Source organism: Buteo buteo, chromosome 24, assembly GCF_964188355.1.
Source record: "Buteo buteo chromosome 24, bButBut1.hap1.1, whole genome shotgun sequence".
Lineage (NCBI taxonomy): Eukaryota > Metazoa > Chordata > Aves > Accipitriformes > Accipitridae > Buteo > Buteo buteo.
Window position 1 is genome coordinate 232851 of NC_134194.1, and position 20424 is coordinate 253274.

A 20424-nucleotide genomic window follows, 5' to 3' on the forward strand; every position below is an offset into this window, starting at 1 on the left:
ACTACAGGGAGAAAACAAATAAAACCTTCCAACTCTGCCCCAAATCTTCAGTATCTCAAGAAAGAGAACACCTAGCATGAAAATTCAGAAAAGAACAGGTTGCTATAGGATGAGAATCCTGACAGTATCCCCAGATGAGCAACGACCATGTTCAAGAGAGCAAAATACCCTTGAACAGCTTAAGAAAGAAATAATCCTATGGCCTCTCAGCGACTTCTGGGATAAGACAGAGTTTAACTTATTTCTGACAATTTCTAAGACAAAGTTGAAAAATGTTGCTCTTTCTGCACAACACAGAGTGCCATTCATTATCCAGCCATTAAGGGAAAAGAATTTTCTCTTTTAATGATTTGGGATGCTACCATGGCTAAGATAGTCATGTGGCTCAAATCTAGTGTCTAGTGTGCATTTATTGTGCTAGGGAGGGTAACTAAGAGTTTTTTTCTAACTAACCTTTTCCAGCCCACAAAATTGGAAGGGGAAGATGATTTGGGGAATGGTGGTGGAATTAATGTTCTTTGACTTCACTTTTAAAGGTGCAGCTGGGATGTACAGGAGGATGTTAGCCAAGGGAGAACTGTGACAGAACAGAGTTTGTTGAGAGAATCTCTGCTTGAAGAACTTCTGTTTAGAATAGCCTTGTCAAGACAGCAATGCCTGCCTGGGTCACCTGCTCTCTCTTGTGGAGGAATGAGAGGTTCAGTTAGATCGCTTTCCACATTTTAGCAGGGAACTCAAGCGAGCGCAAGACCGCTGGAGAATCCTTGAATACGCAAGGGACTTGCCTAGTCTGTTACTATACAAGGAGTCCTCTGAATGATAAAATCATCCAAAAGCATCCATAGCACATCTTGGGGCAAAGCCTAAAATAGAGGGTCACAAATAGTACATGAGCATGACAGTTGTAGCCAGAGCCTCAGAATGTGCACCAACTTGGAAGGCAATGCACACTGCAAGCTACACATCTGACGGAAGATTGGTAATCACATCTCTAGACTCCAGAAGGAACCTCTCAGGATTCATTAACAGTCAAGAAAGCCACAGCCACGTGCAGCATCTTGCACCTGGTGATTAACCAGTCTCATTTGCAGAGAAACTGACAAGCGCATCTTTTATAAGTATTCCCAAAATATTTAGGATCCTCCTCAGAGAGACAGTATTATTTGCTGACAGAGAGGGTTAAGAAAATTGTCAGAGTATACCGACCAGAAACTAAGGAGCTCTTTGCCAAATTAGGCAGATGACTGACGCCACAGGACTGCAAAATAATGATCTGAAATCCTTCATAAATCAGTAAGATGCAACAGGTTCAGAAGAGAGATGAGACCCCTGGGCACTCCAAAAAAATAACCAGGACAAGAAGATAACTGCAATTAGAGGGAAAGCTAGCAATACCAGCAGCAAGCTAAGTTTCTAGTCAGAGAAGCGAGGGTGTGCTGCACAGTAGCCTCTTCCACCTATTAGGACCTGGCTAGGGGAGTCAGAAACAGGAACTGGTAACTCTGTGGTTGGTGGTGCCACAGTCGTCTCTGCAGTTCTCATGGCTACGTGCTAGTTATGCTTCTGCCCAAGGGACCCAGAAAATGTGCAGTCCCATGGGATACGCTAAACTTAATTGAAAAGTACTCTACTTCCAGCAGGAATGGAGTCTGAGTGCCAAAAGAGGAACATGCAGCCTGATCTGTTCCTCCATCAGCACTCAGCAGTGCAAACATCTTGTGAGCAACCACAAATAAGTATGCAATGTAAGTGCCAAGAGCATTAGCACATTAACAATGGAACAGCTGACAACAAGGACTTCTCCAGAAAAGACGATGAGGGACATAACTGTCTCAGCATTCAATTCCGAGTAGTCAGTGAAGGTAACTGTGTCAGAGGTAGCTGCAGAACCAAGTGCCAAGAATGCAGTTTGAACACTGATGGACATCGTATGCTGTTAGAGCTATGAGTGCACCTTCTCTGCAGCACAGCTACTCATCCATTTTTTAAGATTCGACTTGTCTGACCAGGCCAATCTTAATGACTTCCTGGAGAAGTCTAAGCTGTAGCACTACGGATTGAGATCTGAAGAAGTGGCTACGTTGGCAGCAGGTCTAAGGTCCAGTCTCTTGATGGAAGGTCTAATTGGTTGATGACCCCTCAGACAATCCAGGAGAACGCTCAATACACAAGGTGTTGAGTTAAAAACAATACTTCTGTTCACACAGGCTGTAGGCTCAGGGCAAGACACTGCACCAAGGACACCCAAAATTTCAGCAGAAATTACTGTGTGCAGCACTTTTATTCTTGTAAATGCTGCAGCTGGAGGGAGTGGACCTTTCCCTGAGGCTATAAAGCACCAAGCATGGGGTAGATGCTAGGATGAATGCAGGAAATCATAATGGATTCACTACTGGGCTGTAGTAGAGCAGGTTCGGCACAAACCACACCACAACTAAAAAAGGTGTCACTGCAAACACTCTCATACTGGTAAGCTGAGAAAAACCTCGATGTGCAAGAGCACATGTGCTCAAGTCAGTGCAGCATGGAGTGGACAGGGCTGCTGTGTCCCCTGTTTAGAGCACTACAGCTGAAATCTTCATTCATCATATTCACTCAGGAGCAACTGGCCAATGTTTGAATGGACTTGTCATTAACCAAGGTACAGGTTAAAATTCCAGGATACTTATAAGCAGTAAGGGTTGGCTATTTGTCATCACCCACCTGGCCTTGTTTCCAGCACTCCCTGAAGATTTTCCAGTTGTTTTTGTTGCTCGGATCATGAAGGCAAAGGAGTCTACCATCACACAGCCAAGAGTGGGAAGTGTGTGGATCCAGCACATTTAAGCCCATTACCATTTCCTTCACCTCTCTCTGTGTGTCAGCTAAATTACTAGCTCGTTTTGCAGCGTCAGACGTCTTCTTATTTTCCACCACAGAAGCAATGATATGGTCTAAGAAGTTAGGCAGGCTGGCTTTACCTTTGGCCCCCTAGAAGATGTAAATCCAGAGGTCAGTTTAGTCTTGCAACAGCGTACATATTAATGCATGTCTGCTTCCATCAGATCTTAGCCACAGACATCTTGCTATCAGAAAAACATGCAACAGTAAACAAATCAGCTCAGAGACAGGCACGTATCCAGTAAGAACAGCTATGGCCCTGTTTAATAATAATAAAGCTTAAAATAACCTGCTACAGGCTATCTAGAAAAATATTACAGCAAACAATCATGGAATAGAAAATTTAAGTGATCTAAACTCTGCTACTTTAATGGTAAAAGTGGTACATATTTTTCCTAACTTCATTAATATCTCAACTGTATTTCCCCATTTTCCTCATTTCATTATTAAGAAAGTGAATTCAATCCTGGCACAGGTAAGCTGACAAATACAGGAACATTAAATAAAACACTGACAGAGAAGAGAAAGTGCTTCCTGTATGTATAATGTTAATAGAACCATTAGTAGACAGCCTCTCTGGTTGTAGAGTCCATGTTCCTCAAGGGATGTTTAAAACTCCTCAAGGGATGTTTAAAATTCAGAAGATAGTAATGACACAATCTTAAATTGTGTTCTTAACTTAAAAAAAAATAATCCTGCCTATAGGCCTTACCTATAGCAAGATACTTCAGAAACTAAATATATTTCATAGATTCAACAGAAGATAAACACTAACTGGATTGTTATTCACAAGACATCTATGGGAGGGAGCAGGGGTGTGACAGATTTCTGACAGCAAAGAGCTTCTTGTTCTAGCCAAAAAAACCCAACCAACCCTCCGCCCCCAAGAAAACCCCCTCAAAACCAGGGACTGGAAGCTGAGTGAACAGTAACAGCTAAAAAATATTACTGGAACAATTCTGCCATATTCTTTAAAACTAAAGTTCGATAGAAAATTTACCATATTCAGAGGTATCAACGTAAAACATAACACTACTCATAACTGAAGATGTTCACTCAGTAAAAAATATCCATGGAATTACAGAAGAGTCTAGGTCAAAAAGAAGACATAGAGATCATTTTGTATAACTTTCTGTTGAAATCAGGTTAAGTTACCCTGGGCTGGGTCAAGCTAAACCTTAACTTCTCAGGGAAGGAGATTACATCACTTCTCTGGGCAGCCTATTCCACCACTTGAATGATATAAGAAAAAATTATCACTTTACCAGATAGAATTTCTCCTGAAGCAACTTGTGTCCATTGCCTCTTACCGTGCATCCTTGTGAAAGGAGTACCTCCATATTCTCTACGACTACCTTTTAGATACGGTAATATTGATCAGATCCCCAAAGCATTCTCTTCTCTAGGATAAAGAGAACCAGTTTCTTCAACCCTTCTTCATGTGTCAAGCTCTCCAATGTTTTAATCATTCTTCACGGCCCTTCACTGGACCTCCAATTTTTCAGTGTCATTCTTCAACCCGGGAGACCAAAACTGGAAACAGTGTTCCAGGTGTGGCCTAGAAAGTGCTGAGTGGAATAATCACATTCCTTGGTGTTCTCCAGCTGTATATGCTTCCTGATGCTGCTCAGGACAGTTTGCCTTCACAGCTGCAAGGGCACAATGCTGACTCATGTTCAGCATGCTGTTCCCTAGGGCCCTGGGCTCCTTTCAGAAGGGTTACACCCCTGCTAAGTCAGACCCCAGCCTGTACTACTGCTTGGGATTATATTAGTTTTCTACAGCCTGTCTTATGCAAGTAAGACCAGATCATAACATCATCCACTTATGATGGTCTTAAAAATGTACCTTTACGCTGACTCTCTAGAGGCCATGAAATAGATAATATGCAGTTTAACTACTACAGTCAGTGCTAACTACTCTTCACAATGGAATGGCAACGTTCCAGAAACACCAAGATGATTCTCTTCATGAGCAGCAGTCTATTATTCCTCGCAATTTGACTGACACAACTGCTGTTTCTCAGGAACATTTTGTTCATATACATTCTATATGAAGCATCCATGCATTCAAGTGGAGGATTGGACCAGAGTTCCCCCCAAGTCCTTTCAAATCTAAATTACTCCGTGAAGACCAGAAGCCAAGAAAGTGAAAAAAAGACATTACACAATAGATCTTATTCAATGTTGTCAGAGAATGCATAGAGTTGCAGCAACAGGGATACAAGTTGAGACAGGCCCTCTGAAGTCTTGAAGGAATAACTTGCTTTAAAACAAGTGATCACAATTTCTTTGCCTGTACTCAGTGATGAGAGGGGACAGGGGGTGGAAGTATTATTGGATTCACTTTCCTGTAGCAGTGACGTATTTTCCCATATAGCCATACAGTTCCCTCTACCAAAATCAAACAACGTGAACTGTTATTAAGGTTCCATCCTTCCAGCCTGATATGGAGGAAAAAAAAAATTCTGCTATGAGACAAGCCATTTCATCATCTTCCTCATTCTATCTGCCTAAGCTTTTAGAGGAAGTATTCTCCAAGAAGAGCTAAGCCTTGATAAATTCCACAGAATCTATCCTTCTCTTAAACTAAATGCTTTTAACATTTAATTCAAATACCACTAATTTGTTCAGTTTTTTTAAGGTTATTTCCTCCAAAACAGACTAAAGAGAAACAAAGTATGCTTATTGCAGAATAAGCATCCAGAAATAGCAACTACACCCTAAATTCATATTCTATCCTAAATGCATTTCAAATACACCTAAGTTGTTTTAAGAAACTGGTTTGCTCATAGGTTTTTGTCTTTGTCTGTGGTATGCTCTTGCAATAATTTGAGATGTAGAATTTAAAGTGAGCTTTTATAGCGGTGCTGATTATCAATTAAACAGTTTAAAGGCTATATTTAAATCCTCTCTTGGTCTCTTGCAAGCAATAGCTTCTCCACAACAGTAGTAAATCAAACGACAAACTACCAATTAGCATCAAAATTCTCTAAAACTTTGTGGGGTGGTGAGTTTTGGTGAGATACTGCATTTGGTTCAACATTTAAGCATAAGATACTATAAAAACATTTAGATGAAAACTGTTAGATCATCATTAAGTTCTTTCCTAGAACAGATATCATTGAAGGAATAAAAAATTATTTACCGTAGAAGCTGCAGAAAAGACCGGAGGAAAGGGGATTCCTGTGTCTAATGGGACCTGAGGAAGTTTTCCTGGCCCTGTGTGTAGCAGATCTCTGAGGCTGGAGCCTTCAGCTTTGTTGCTAGATGTCACTGGGCCCAACAAGAGGCTATTAAAGAGCTTTGGGGTTAGTGGGGAAACCTTTGTACTGGTGTTGAAGGAATCCAATCCAAAGGGTGAATGGGATTCTTTATTAAGCACTGACCTCAGTGATCCTGATTCTGCAAGATAAATATCAACATTGGGGGGGGAAAAAAAAAAAAAAAGGAAAAAAAGGGAAAAAAGAAAAGAAAAAAAGGCAAAGTTTAAATGATCATGAAGTTCTGTGAAATTATTTGCTCTTGCATTAAATAGGATATTGACAAAATCTTGTGGTAAAGGTAAATTATCACTGCAACAGTAAATGAGGCACCTCAAAGATAATCAAAGACACCATATACTTCAGATAGGCTTTACCCTTCGTATGCCATTAAGGTTTTGAACAGCACAATAGATCTGATCTGAAAGTGCTTGATACCCATGAAACCACAACTTTGTAATACGCTCAATTAAAAAAACATTTCCTTGACTTTCCCAACTAATGTTTCGATATGAAATATTTCAAATTTTAATTGTAGTCAAAATATTACAGTCACTAAACCCTGCAAAAGTAGCGAAAGAGTCATCAACATTTAACATTGTCATATAAAGTAGTTCTTGCTAGATATATGGACAGGAATAAATCCTCTGTTAGTCATGCTACATCTGACAACTGGGACATGTATTCTGTAAACAGTTATTTCATATTGAGAATCACACTCAAACTATTGAGTATTAAAGAAGTTCTAAGCTTTCATCTGACCCTCCAAGTGGACTCTCCTCTCTCAAATCCTTGGAAATGCACTATTCACATAGCACACAAAACAGCCTTACTTACTTCAATAGTTATAAAGTGACAAAGCTGCATCTGAAATTAATTACTACCACTTTACATCAGGATACCAGCTGCTTATTACTTAGAAAATAAACAAATGAACTGGCACTGAAATAAACTGGGAGTGACAAGACAGTATTTTTATCTTCAGCTGTATCATCATCTTTCCAGCTTTAAGTATTCCTAAGCCTGTAAAAGAAAACTGGTTCTAAGAGGCAAAGGAAGAAAAATGACCATGTTCTTTTCTATTTAGGGCTAGGCACTCTCACAAAGAATAGCAACCAAGCAGTAGGTTATCATTTATCTTTTAATTCCAACCCCAGAGGGCATGTCCTCTGCTCACCTTTTGTTTCTTCTTTTGCTTTTTGCGTTGCTAGATCTGCAAGCCAGTGTAAGGCTGACGATGGAGTTGTTTCTGGACAAAGTGGTCTGTTAGTCTTTATTTCACCAGTGTTATTGGTTGGTAACATCTCTGTTTTTGCAGATTCTTCTATCCTACTATCAGTTGCTTCAGATTTTGGAACAGTGTCCATTTCTAGTTGCCCCACTCCTGCTGTCCCTGCTCCAGTGGAAAAGGTGCTCTCGTTTCCAGAGACTGATGCACTAGGATTTACAGTCGGAAGCTAAAACAAAAATGTAAACAACTGCTAAATGTTGACTAAAGGGAAGAGTTCAACTTGGGAGACATTTTAGTTATCCAATGAATTGAGTTTTGTTTGGTTTTGTTTGTTCATTTGCTTTAAGCGCACAGTAGAGTTCCTTTATGCTTAACACAAACCCAAGCTTTTCTACTTCTTTTTTTACAGGAGGCCTTTTTGTGTGAACAGTAACAGAACTGCTCTACAGTCAGTGTAACATTCAGGAACCTTAACAAAATAAATACACATGTTGCAAGCTACTCAGAGTGGTTTGTTTTAAGATACAGCATCAACATGAATGGCTTCCTACCCAGCTTCTACACAAGAGTATTAGCCCAAACATCCACTTGGTAAATAACAGTTGCAGCACACATCCTTGAAAATGTCCCAGAAGATTTTTGCTAAGCTAAAACACTCAGAATACATATAGAGAAAATAAAGTTTGTGTTTCACAATAGACTAGTCTAAAGGATCTAACGTTTTAATAGATCTTAAAAATGTAATGTCAAACAAGGTAATTTCAGCCTCAGATTACATACCTGTGATATTCCATTAGTGACAGCTGGTCTCAACACTGATTTGTTCTGCCGGTTAATACATGGACAATTGGCTTTAATACCCCATTTGCCTCGTGCTGCATGAACCATATCTCCAATATTGTAAAGCGCTTGAAATAAAGTTAAAATCTTTTAATATCACATGTAAAGAAATCTAAAAACAAGGCCTTAACTATAATATATAATCAGGGGGGGTGGGGTTTTTTTAGTATTACTGCTAAGTATCTTTAGGATCACATGCTATAACAAGACACTCGTCTCTTAATAGTGTGGAGAACTGTGTTAACACTAGACTCACGATGTCACTGATAGGCTGTCAAGCCTGGCAAATCCTACAGGTTATCATCTGCTCCTCCTATTCCATGTAGGGTCCAATGATACTGCAATGAGACAACTTCAAACCATCAAGAGAGACTATATAACCCTTGGAGCAATGTTAAAAGGATCTGGAGCACAGGTGGCATTCTCCTCTATCCTCCCAGTAAGAAGGAGGAGGTAATGAATAGAACAGGTAAATGCCTGGCTGCATGGCCAGTGCCATACTCAAGATTTTGGCTTCTATGATCACAGATCTACCCTTGAGAAGCCAGGTTGCTTGGGAGCTGATGGGATTCACCTGCCCAAGCAGGGCCAGAGAGTCTTTGCCAACAAGTCAGCCAGACTTACATGGAGAGATTTAAACTAGATTTAGTGGGGAAAGGGGATGGAGATTTGAGCAACAGAGAAAAGCCAGGGGCTGCCTCAAATGAATTTGGGCACATTCCTCTCGAGAGGCGACAAGGTTGATAGGCCAGCTGAAGTGCCTCTATGTACCAATGCATTCAGCATGGGTAACTATAGCAGGAGGAGCTGGAAGTCATTGTGCAAGTAAAAAGCTACAATTGGCTGAATCGAACAACTGGAGCACTGTGGGGGGGTTGCTCTCTGCGTAAAAGAATGGGTTGACTGCACAGAGCTATCCTTGAAAAAACAGTGATGAACAGGTTGAGAGCTTATGGGTAAAAACTAGGGGCCAAGTCAACAAAAGAAACCTCACTGTTGGTGTTTACTACCGGCCACCCAACCAAGGGAAGCCTGTTGACAAAGCATTCTTACTTCAACTACAGGAAGCATCATGCTCACAGGCTCTGAACTTGATGGGGAAATTCAATCACCTTGACACCTGCTGGATAAGCAGCAGAGCAAGCTGTAAACAGTCAAGGAGACTTCTGGAGTGCATTGAGGATAATTTCTTAATCCAGGAGACAGACAGCCCGACCAGAGACGCATTACTGGACATGCTGCTCACCAACACAGAACTAATCAGAGATGTCAAGATTGGTGGCAGGCTGGGCTGCAGTGGTTGTGCCCTGTACAAATTCACAATCTTGAGGTATATGAGCCAAGTGAAGAGTAGAGTTCAGGACACTGAATTTTAGGAGAGTAAACTTTCAGTTGCTTAAGGAATTAGCGTACGCACACACCCCCCCCCCCCCCCCCAGGAAACTGCCCTCAAGGACAAAAGGAGACAAAGAGAGCTTGCAGCTCTTTAAGAACATTTTTCTTAGAGTGCAAGAACTCTTAATTCCCACATGTAAAGAGTCAAGCAAGGCAGGCAGGAGAACAGCATGGGTCAGTAAGGACCTCCTGGTCAAATTAAAATGTGCAGTCAGGTACAGTCCCCAGTAACTGGAAGAAGGGAAACATCACACCCAGTTTTAAAAAGGGTAAAAAAGGAGGACCCTGGGAACTACTGACCAGTCAGCCTCACCACAGTGCCCAGTAAGATCATGGAGCAGATTCTCCTGGAAGACATGTTGAAACATATGGAAGACAGGGAGGTGATTAGAGACAGCCAACACAGCTTCACCAAGGGCAAATTATGCCTGACTAATCTAGTGGCCTTCTTCAGTGGAGAGACTGCATCACTGGACACAGGAAGAACCACAGATGTCATCTACCTAGACTTCTGTAAGGCCTTCAATACAGTCCCCCAGAACATTCTTGTAGCTAAATTGGAGAGATATGGTTTTGATGGATGGACTATTCAATGGATAAGGAACTGGCTAGATGGCTGTGTCCAAAGAGTTACAGTCAACGGCTCTATGCCCAAATGGAGATCGTTAACAACCAGTGCCCCTCAGGGGTCCATACTGGGACAGGTACTCTTCAGTTTCTTTATTAATAACATAGACAGCGGAATCAAGCGCGCCCTCAGCAAGTCTGCAGATGACACCAAGCTGAGTTGTGTCTAGCAGTTGATATGCTGGAGGGAAGGGATGCCATCTAGCAGGACCTTGACATGCCTAAGGAGTGGGCCCACACGAACCTCATGATGTTCAACAAGGCCAAATGCAAGGTCCCACACCTGGGTTGGGACAACCCCTAATATCAATACAGGCCAGGGAGAGAACAGATTGAGAGCAGTCCTGCGGAAAAAGACTTGGGGATACTGGTAGATGAAAAATGAGATATGAACAGCAATGTGCACCTGCAGCCCATATTGTATCCTGGGCTGCATAAAAAGAAGTGTGGCCAGCAGGTCAAGAGAGGTGATTTTTCCCCTCTGCTCTACCCCACCTGGCATCCTGCATCCAGCTCTGGGGCACCCAGGACAAGACAGACATGGACCTGTTGGAGCAGGTCCAGAGGAGGGCCATGAAAACGACGAGAGGGCTCTCTCCTGTGGCACCTCTCCTACAAAGAAAGGCTGAGACAGTTGGGGTTGTTCAGCCTGGAGAAGAGAAGGCTCTGGGGAGACCTTACTGTGGCCTTTCAATATAAAAAGGGGGATCATAAGAAAGACAGAGAAAGACTTTTCACCAGGGCCTGTAGTGACAGGACAAGGGGCAGCGGTTTTAAACTGAAAGAGGGTAGGTTTAGACTGGACATAAGGAAGAAAGTTTTTACGATGAGGGTGGTGAGACACTGGAACAGGTTGCCCAGAGGAGTTGTGGATGCCCCCTCTCTGGCAGTGTTCAAGGTCAGGTTGGATGGGGCTTTGAGCAACCTGGTCTGGTGAAAGATGTCCCTGCCCATGGCAGGAGGGTTCAACTAGATGATCTTTAAAGGTCCCTTCCAACCCAAACCTTTCTATAATTTTTAGGACTAGTTATGTAAACAGTCAAGTAAATTGTCAGTAGTGACTATTTACTTTCCCTCCCCCCAACAGAAAAGATGATAATCTTTCTTGCAAGTTCACCAAATTTACCGATACAACTAAAAACAGCTGAGCACAAGAAGTCACAGCTAGTATTAGGAGGGTGTTCACTTCAAACCCACAGCTTGATCTTCCTTGGATTACCTTCCTTTCAAACCTTCCACTACAGCAAGTGAAAGTCTCCTCTAAATCCATGCTAGAAAAGGTACCAGCTAGAACACTGACCATCTTAGTATTTTCTTCCACTTTCTTGCCTAGAATCGAGACAAAATTTGCAATTTTTTCCTTTCAGGTTTCAAGTATTACCTGTACCAGGAATGATCTGTGTCGGCATAAGATTTTCTGGTTCATGAGATTGACCCTTTGCACACTTCAGCCACGAGAAGACTTCCTCATCACCAATCTCCTCTGTCTCTGGAATAAAGACAAAAAAAAAGTTTTGTACAAAAGTCACTAAAACTTTAGAATACAGAATATTGCTGTATCAATATTGTTTCTTTACAGTGCAGGAGGCTAACCTGCAGATGATCTCAGAAATAAACTATAAATACAGACCATCAGAACAGGACCTACAGCAACTTCTTTGCTTCTTTGAATTATAAAACTACCACAGTCATTTTCCCTTCATCTCTAGCAGCTTGTTATTTTCAATCACCTAAAAATCTTGGCTTCTAGCCTCAATTTTTCCTCAATTTTTAATTATCATACTCTTGTCCTCATTATGCTTTCTTAAGTTATAGAGTAATTCTAGCTTCTCTTGTCATCATCTCCCAAGGTTTTTCAGCAAAAAGTATCTGCAGATCAGTTCCAGGAAGAGGAAACTAAGCTCTCCTGTCAGCCCATCTACTTAAAAAGCTAGCAAGTAGCAGACTAATAGTTTGAAAAGTAGTCTGACAAATTTATAATTCTTTAGATTTTAAGCCAAGTTGGGCGTACAAATATGTAGCCGCATAAACTGCATGCCATTCTCTTCCTTTAAAAAGGTAGGGGGGAAAGCTGAGTGGGGTAGAATATGAGAAGGAACATATAAAACTTCATTTCAGAGTCCTTTAGACCTGGTATAGGTTGTTTTTATGGCACAAAGTTCAGAAGCCTCTTGAGGCAAGTAATTGTATTTAAGTAATGCCTTGGTTCTACATTTTGGTCCATTCCAAAATTTCAGACTTGATTAATAAATCAGAATTACAATACTGTTTTCAGGAAGGCATCATTGACAGGCAACACACGTGCACACACGCACACCCCGCTATCATTAGACATTGTAAAATATCAATCCTTTCAATGTTGACCTCCCTCTGTACACCGAGTAAAAAATTCTCCTATGCCCAGGACACCTTTTCATTTTCACCTGGCATGGGTAAGGTTATCGTATTTATTTCCTTGATGTGAGAAGAAAAGGGGTTAGACAACTATTGCCCTTAAATCATGGACGTCTTTATACCACATTCTGTCAGTGATATATTCAGTCCTAAATGCTTTTTCCAAGCATGTACAGTGCCAGATACAAGAAACTCTATTCTACTTACTTTCAACTATTTCTACTGTACCCTGGTTAACCACACCTTAAAGATTGTTATGCTCTCTTCTGGTGTCTTCTGGCAGTAATTTCATATGCTTCATTATTATACTGGGTCTGGCTGGCATGGAGTTACTTTTATTCATAGCAGCCTGTGTGGTGCTGTGTTTTAGACTTGTGACCAAAACAATGCCGATAACACACACTAATATTTTAGTTGTTGCTGAACAGTTTTTGCATAGTGTCTAGGTCTTCTCTGTTTCTCACTCTACCCACCCCCCTTCCCGAGTGAATAGATTTGGGGGTGCACAAGAGGTTGGGACGGAACACCACCAGGCAGACGAACCAAACTAAGCACAGGGATGTTCATGCCATACAATGTCACACTCAGCAATAAAAAAAAGAGAGGAGGGAGTTAAGGGGGTTAGCCATCTTTTGCTTGGGAAACTGCTGGGCAACAAACGGTCTGCCTCTGGGAGGTGGTGAGTGATTGCCTTTGCATCACTTCCTTTTGTTTTCTTTTCTTTTTCTATTTCTCCTTTGTTTATTAAGCTATTTTTATTGTGACCCATAGGTTTTTCTTCTTTTACTCTTCCTCTTTCCTCAGTCCCAGTGCCATGGGGGAGTGAGCAAGTGGCTGCGTGGTGCTTAGCTGCCTACTGCGGCTAACCCACAACAATGATATAAAAATAGGGGACTTCACATTTTAAAAAACCCATTGCTTTTATAATCCATTCAGTGTTCTCTGGCACCTTTACCCATAATGAACAGACAGCAGTACTCACAGTTATTAACATCCAGTATTTTGTACATCTGCTCCATATAATAATGTAACTGTCACTAATAGCCTTACACTTATTAAGACTGTCCATTGTCAGCACCCACGCTACCAAAGTGGTCTCAATACAGTAAAATACACAAAAAAGCAACCAGGTATTCACTTTCGTAAACACAGTGTGCCTCTATTTGTTAGAAACTGAGCTTACTGAACTTTTTCCTGAATTACAAACCTTACTGCATCAAGGAATCAAAAAACGAAGAAAACTTTCCAATCTAACTCCTTGTTACAGAAAGGAGTTCTCTGCAATGTCTGGTTACTAGTTCATCTTGTGACAGTTCTAAACTGTTAAAATACTACTTAATCTTTCTTTTATACTCTGAGGAAAAGATGGAACTATACAGTAGTCTGTCTCAGTACACAGCCTACGCCTGCTGATGTTGTAATTTTAATAACCAAATTCTAACCAAATAGATAAAACACAGGTATCTAAGGAAATGAAGAATGGAACAGCAGCATATAATACAGTAGTGCCAAAGTTCTAAAAGCCTCCCAAGCTGATACTCACTAACTCTCCCACAAAACCTTCAGCAACTTCCCAGAAACTATCCCCACTGAAAGCCAACCAGTTTGAAGATTACAGTGGGGGAAAAAAATCCAGTACTCACCGCTACGTGGACGATTCTTCCTCAGCCGGTAACAGTCCAGACAGACCCCAAAACCACACTTGCGACAAACCCAATGAATATTGAAGAGTGTTGTCTCACATACATCACACATTTCCCTCACGCCACGTACTGCTCGCTTCCATGCCACTTTCTCTATAAAGAGAAGGAACATTAGGAATTACTGCTTTGACATTTTGCATTACTCCCACCTAATTGCAGAGTATCACAGTAACATTGATAAAGAAACAATTCACGGAAACATGACTTGAGGGGAAAGCATAGAAACACATACTGTTTACATCCATAGACACATTCTTTGAGTTGCTAGTCTTGTGACACTATTAAAATCCCCATTTCTAAGGGCGGGTAAGGTCAAGTCCCAAAATGCACACACTACAAGGAAATGGAGCACCTTAGAGAGTTCTATAGTACCTGAATTTCAAGGAGCACTTCTAGAACTTACAGCAAAATTACAAAATTTCTGTGAGTTTTATGAACAAATAACACGAACTTATAAAACTATAAAGAACGCATATTTAGTTTTACTAATTGGAGGCCTGTCAACTCTTCAGAGTCTAAACCAACACATTGGCTGAGGAAGGGGAAGTCCTCTCCAAATGGCTACCCTTGTACATTCCAGAAGCTAAAGGGAAAAAATCAGATAGTCAGAGCTATCCATGTGATAGGCTGAACTGGCTACCACCTTTAGATAATTTTTTCTAGACGTACTCCCCTTCTAGGGGCAATGCTGGCAACTAGTTGCTCAGCTGAGTCCTTGCAGGCTGAATGCAGGTACTATTCCCTCCCTAGAAAACCCTGAGCTTTTATGTGATGCCCCTAGAGTATAACAGGATAGGAACACGTAAGAAAAGCTGCTCATTAAAGCATAGCTGGTAAGCGTGATAAGTGTTCCGGACTTATTTCTATTTTCTTAGGAGCACAAGTCAGCTGATTTCTGCATACATTTATTGAAAAATAATTTAACGATGTCTGGGAAAGTTATCATTAGCTTCCTTGGTAGTAATGTTGCACTGATCCAAAAGAAAAATCCCAAATGCTGGTCCCACAATTACACACCCCTCAAAGAAGTGAATATAGCCTTCTCTTTGGAAGAAAACGAGAAGCATTTTAACAAGAAATTATATTACACTTTCAACTCTATTCCACCGCATTGTACACACATTACACAGAGAAGATGGACAAAAAACACGTCAAAAGCCCAGCTTACGATGTGGCTCCACCATCATCATTGCCTCCTTCTCTGACATAACAAGCTGGCAGAACTGGTCCCCCACATTGGCAAGGATGTATTTGGAAGTTTCCAGATCGATCCCCTCTGCAGGGGAGGAGGAAGGAATCCATAGGCTCATGGCATCAGGGTCACTCTGTTGTGGGTTCAAGAAACCCTCTACTCGTAGAATACCTTTCCGGGTAAATATCAGCCTGGCGAAAACAGGATGGAGTAATTGAGAAGCTGCTCAACCACCTTTAACTTATAATGCCATACACTATGTCAGAATATAAACCCAGAAAGGGGAAAATAGGCTTGAGCTGGAGTGCTATATTCTACAGCCAGTACAACTATTATGCAAATCCAGATAACACAGAGAATAAGGTACACAAACGCAATGGCCACAAAACCCACTGGAATGAATCCCCAGGTCCCACAAGCATTGGTGGGAAATTCCACGTACAGGAAATTGCTACAGCTTGGTAAGTCATATTTCTCTACACTATTAATAGAAAGAGGTGACAAAATTTGGGCTGCTGCATGATGCTGCTTGTAAAAATTCTGCACATTTCTCATTCTCTACTTTAATTCAGGAGGAAGTTATTTCCCAACTTTTGGGAAACCAATATTTCAGTTCTGGCTAGGGCCACTAGCACTTGGCAACTGTTCTAACAGTTCATATTTCAAGACATACAAAAATCCTTATCGTACCTACTATTCTTGCCACTGCTCTCCACAGAGATGAGTCACTACTGTTTTATCAGTAGCTGTTGACCCTCCTAGTCTTCATGTGGTAAAAGGAGTAACAACGTAAGTTACAGAACCCTGAATGTCTCCTGCCAATATTAAAGGTAACTTCATTTTCAAGCAAAACCAATCTTGTCTTTAACCTCAAAGCTAAATTAATTTTTAACAAGTTCAGGAAGAGAAGCAGCTATAATCCTTACTGGATCGGTGGCACATACTAAAAATTCACTTCATCCTTTATATGCCAGAAAGTGAACAAACGTCTTTTTGGAAAAAGATGCACAGCACTTGCTCGAACAGGCAGTTAAGGAAGATGAAGAGAAGTATGACAGGTCAAGGAACAGTAAAATGTGTATGCAACAGAGTGAAAACACAGGCAGTGTTCTACTCCTAAAAATCAGTTCTGTACTCAACAAAACCTAGTCAAACATTAGCCTCATGCTGGCATTGTTTAGTTACTTGCTGACCAAATTAAAATTTTTTCTCTGTTCTGAACTCCTTATGAACGAGGGAGAGAACAGCAGTAAAATTCTACCCAATAAAGCAAATTCAATCTCCTGAGGTGGTACCTGGAGGCTCACTTAGTATCGTATAGCTGTATCTTCCAACAGCAGCTCTTCCTACCCCAGTGAGGGAATTCCAGTCAGGTGATGCAGGGAAATGCAAGAAGACACTCAAAATCTTTATTATTGCACCCAAGCACATTAAATAAGTAAAACATAATTACTTTTTGCTTGGACACGGTCCAACCTCTGCACATAGACTACATATGAAGGAAGGAAGAATTTGAGCACCTTCTGAAATGGAAGAAGCGACATGCCACAGTTGAGTCATCCTGCTCTTGCTCCTTAAATTTGCGGTACCGCTCCAGACGGCACTCCCGGCACTTGTGCAGATGTGGAGCTACATTGATGCAAGAGCCATCCTGGAGAAAAGGCTCACCTGACTGCTTCAACTTCCTCACCTTACTCATATCTTTCAGCACAGACTGGCCAACTGGGTGAGGCAAAGTAGAAGTGAAAATCCATTAGCTAACAGCAACAGCAAAACATATTTCCAGAGATCTGTACGCTCATACCCATGCAAAACCAGTAAGACTGTTCAAGTCTGCAGCATATCACACTTTTGTCCTGACAAATATATGCTTAAACATTTCTCAAAGTGAACATCTTAATTCACATACAAGAAGCATTAAGGTTGAGCCTTGTAAATACCCTGTGTGCTGCCTACTGAGCATAAACGAGGTTTACACCTGTGGTTAGTTCACATAGTTCATCACACAGGAGATATCCCAGTATCCCACCTCCTTGTGCTTCCAAGACAACATGCATTCAAGTCATCACCTTTTAGGGGAGCTGTGCGAGGCCGGCCCTTTGGGGCTTGCTTCCCTTTTCCTTTCCCCAGCAGCAATTCAGCATTGCGCTCTGCATTGGGGCCTAGCTTTGCCATCAAGTGGTCTGGGATTCCCTTCATACAAGCCTTGGCCTGCAACTGGTCTTCAGAGTCACTCAAATCTGACAGGTCACTATTGGTACTGGAGTCTGAGTCTTGTTTGGAAGTCAAGCTCCGCTCATCTAGAGAGAACCTTTTCACAGCTTCAAAAGGGGCTTTGTTCTCCTGTGGAAACTCCACCTGTGAAGAGAAAAAGCCAGGTGGATGTCTGCCAAACACATTAGAGAAAGTTTTCAGAAGAGGATTGTCCTGCTGCCCAGGCCCAACGGCTGGTTTTTCTTCTGTTGGGCTGGAGGAAAGTGTGGGCATCTCAATAGGCTGTGTCAGGTTGCTGGTTGGCGAGCTGGAACGGCCATTCCCTACAGTGGAAGGGCTCTGAACACCAGCAGCAACTGTTGAACCAGGAGCACTGGAGATCATCTTTGAGGAGTCAGTTGTTATAAACAAGGTTTTCTTCTTAGCTAGAGAAGAGTCTGTAGAGGTGAGTGATTCTGGCCAGCCAGAAGAGGCCTTATGACCCACAGGTGCAGAGGGAGTAGAAACCCCTGTCTGAGATGAAGATGCAAAGCCACTGAAAGGACTAAGTTCTGCTTTCTCAGCAAATGCCAGGAAAGGGTTTGAGGGTTCCTCTCTTGATAGCTTTGGGGGCTGTAAAAATAGGTTTTCATGACTATCTGGGGGACGAGTATTCAACAGACTTCGTGAAAAGGCTGGAGTAAGGGTAGGCATAGATTCCACAGGCAGCTTCCGCTCCACAGAACTGCCAGACTGGGGTCCTGGTTTAGTGTCCGCTGAAAGAATTTTACCTTTACAGATCCCAGTACCCACACTCTCTGTACACTGCTTGAATGAGTCCCGACTAGAGGCATCTTCAGTCAAGCTCTCTGAAATGACCGTGAAGTAGTTACTGGAAGGTAGATTTTGGGACATGCATTGAAAAAACAAGTTCTTGGACAGATCAGAATCTTTCTGAGCCTCTTGCCCAGTACTACAGCCAAAGGAAAATCCAGAAGGCTTGCTTTCTGGAGTCACCACTCCATTTGATTGGCTCCTTCCACCCCCAAATACCAAGGACTGGGAAGCACTTGGGATAGAGACTCCAAATCCAGAAGAAGCCAAAAGTGAATTTCGGGAACTCTGAAACAAAATTAAAAGCATTAGCCTATTAAAGCGTTCTTGTTTGATTCAGCAATACCTTGGTTCATCTAATTGCACAATTAGCAATCTACTATTAGAAACTTCTAGCAGAATTATTTACAATGAAGAAATTTCTTTAAAGATTCTGCTAGACTAATTTTTCCTACCTACAAGCTATTGAAACTAATGAGCTAATGGTGCCCATTACATACTAAAGACACATGGAGAAAATGAACACTTAATGTCTTATCATGCTTTAGAACAAAAGTGAGACACAAGACAAAGTGAACTGATTCACAGAAAAGCAAGTTATTTAAACTGCTGATTGTTTTAATTCAAGTCAGCAAGAAGGGAACCTTAACTGAAACTGCTTTTCAATAACCTCCCATCTTTCACCCTCCCCCAAGATCACCCTGATAAGCTTCTCCTACTTAACCAGTACCCTTGAAATAATTAACTTAGTTTGCAAAGATAATTAAACAAAGAAAGCCCTCTAGCAGTTAGTGAACAAACTGTTCCTGGTCACAGCAAGCCACATTTGCTGACAGGTAGATAGATGCCTGTGATGTGGTGCCTTGCAGGGGATTACTCAGCAAATGTTAAGCACAAAGGGCTTCATTTTTATGATCTTCAAATACTGGAAAGCCTTCTGACTTGCAGATTTCTACTAGACCCGTAACTGTGATATGGAATATTCACTTGCTCTCTTCTCAAATCACACTTATTCAGATTTTCCAATTCTCACAGTCCTACTGTAACTGATTATATTCTACGACTAATTCATCAGTTCTATTCCTTTTCTTTGACTTTCCACTTAGAAATCTTCTCATGAGGAATACTTATGATTAGTAAAATTTTATTCCAAAGCCATGTTAAATACAACCACAGCTTCTATGCAACACATCCTACTGGTCATTAGTGTCACACATTAGTGTCAACCTCCAGCTGTAATAACTTTAATAACATATTAATGTCCCCCATGACAGTTCTTCCAGATATTAGAATTTCAGGTATTTCTTTTTAGAGCCAAAATAATTTTCACAAACCAAGTTCTAACAGTTTTTAAAAGTATATGAATATGAATGCAAACCAAGCTCATTAAGTAATCTCAAGGACCAAATCACACTATGATAAATGGACAGTCTGAAGCAACAACACGTGAACTATCTACAACACTCTTAGTGATTTATGTCAGGTTCCCTCCCTCAAGGAAAATATAGTTTGAAATGAACTAGTGGTCTGCCTGTAAATTCTGAATCCAGATTATTAATAATGATTTAAAACAACTGATTTGGGGTTGGGGAGAGGGAGGGAAGGAGAGGCGGTACCAAAATTTCTCAGTACAATTAAAGTTCTTCCCTAATATCATTGATGATAGATACAATTTCTACCATTCACCTACACAATTTGTAGCTGCTACCAATTCTGAACTTTTTTCCTTTTTTTTTTTTTTCTTTTTTTTGGAGGTGGGGGGCAGGGGTGTGCAAGGCAGGGTGGTGGAGTGGAAGAGAGAGCAGGTTATATTATAACAATTTAATTATATAACACTCCTGTCTTCTAAAATTCTATTTCTCCTTTACACGTT

At 41.3% G+C, this 20424-nt stretch overlaps 1 protein-coding gene across 6 annotated transcripts in view; it reads right to left on the bottom strand.

Moving 5' to 3' along the window:
• The window catches only part of KDM3B (lysine demethylase 3B), a 71982-nt gene that overhangs the window by 19291 nt on the left and 32267 nt on the right, over window positions 1–20424 (bottom strand). For 5 of the 6 annotated variants that reach the window (XR_012654332.1, XM_075056945.1, XM_075056946.1 and 2 more), the window contains 9 exons: window positions 17594–18839; window positions 17045–17246; window positions 15501–15715; window positions 14273–14425; window positions 11617–11724; window positions 8154–8281; window positions 7320–7599; window positions 6028–6284; window positions 2704–2970 (listed from right to left, as the gene is read on the bottom strand). Coding sequence is in view for 5 of the 6 variants with exons in the window: in XM_075056945.1 (XP_074913046.1) it covers window positions 2704–2970; window positions 6028–6284; window positions 7320–7599; window positions 8154–8281; window positions 11617–11724; window positions 14273–14425; window positions 15501–15715; window positions 17045–17246; window positions 17594–18839 (2856 nt within the window). In the remaining variant the exon portion in view is untranslated. The remainder of the gene's footprint in view (window positions 1–2703; window positions 2971–6027; window positions 6285–7319; window positions 7600–8153; window positions 8282–11616; window positions 11725–14272; window positions 14426–15500; window positions 15716–17044; window positions 17247–17593; window positions 18840–20424) is intronic. The other variant, XM_075056949.1, reaches the window with a different exon arrangement.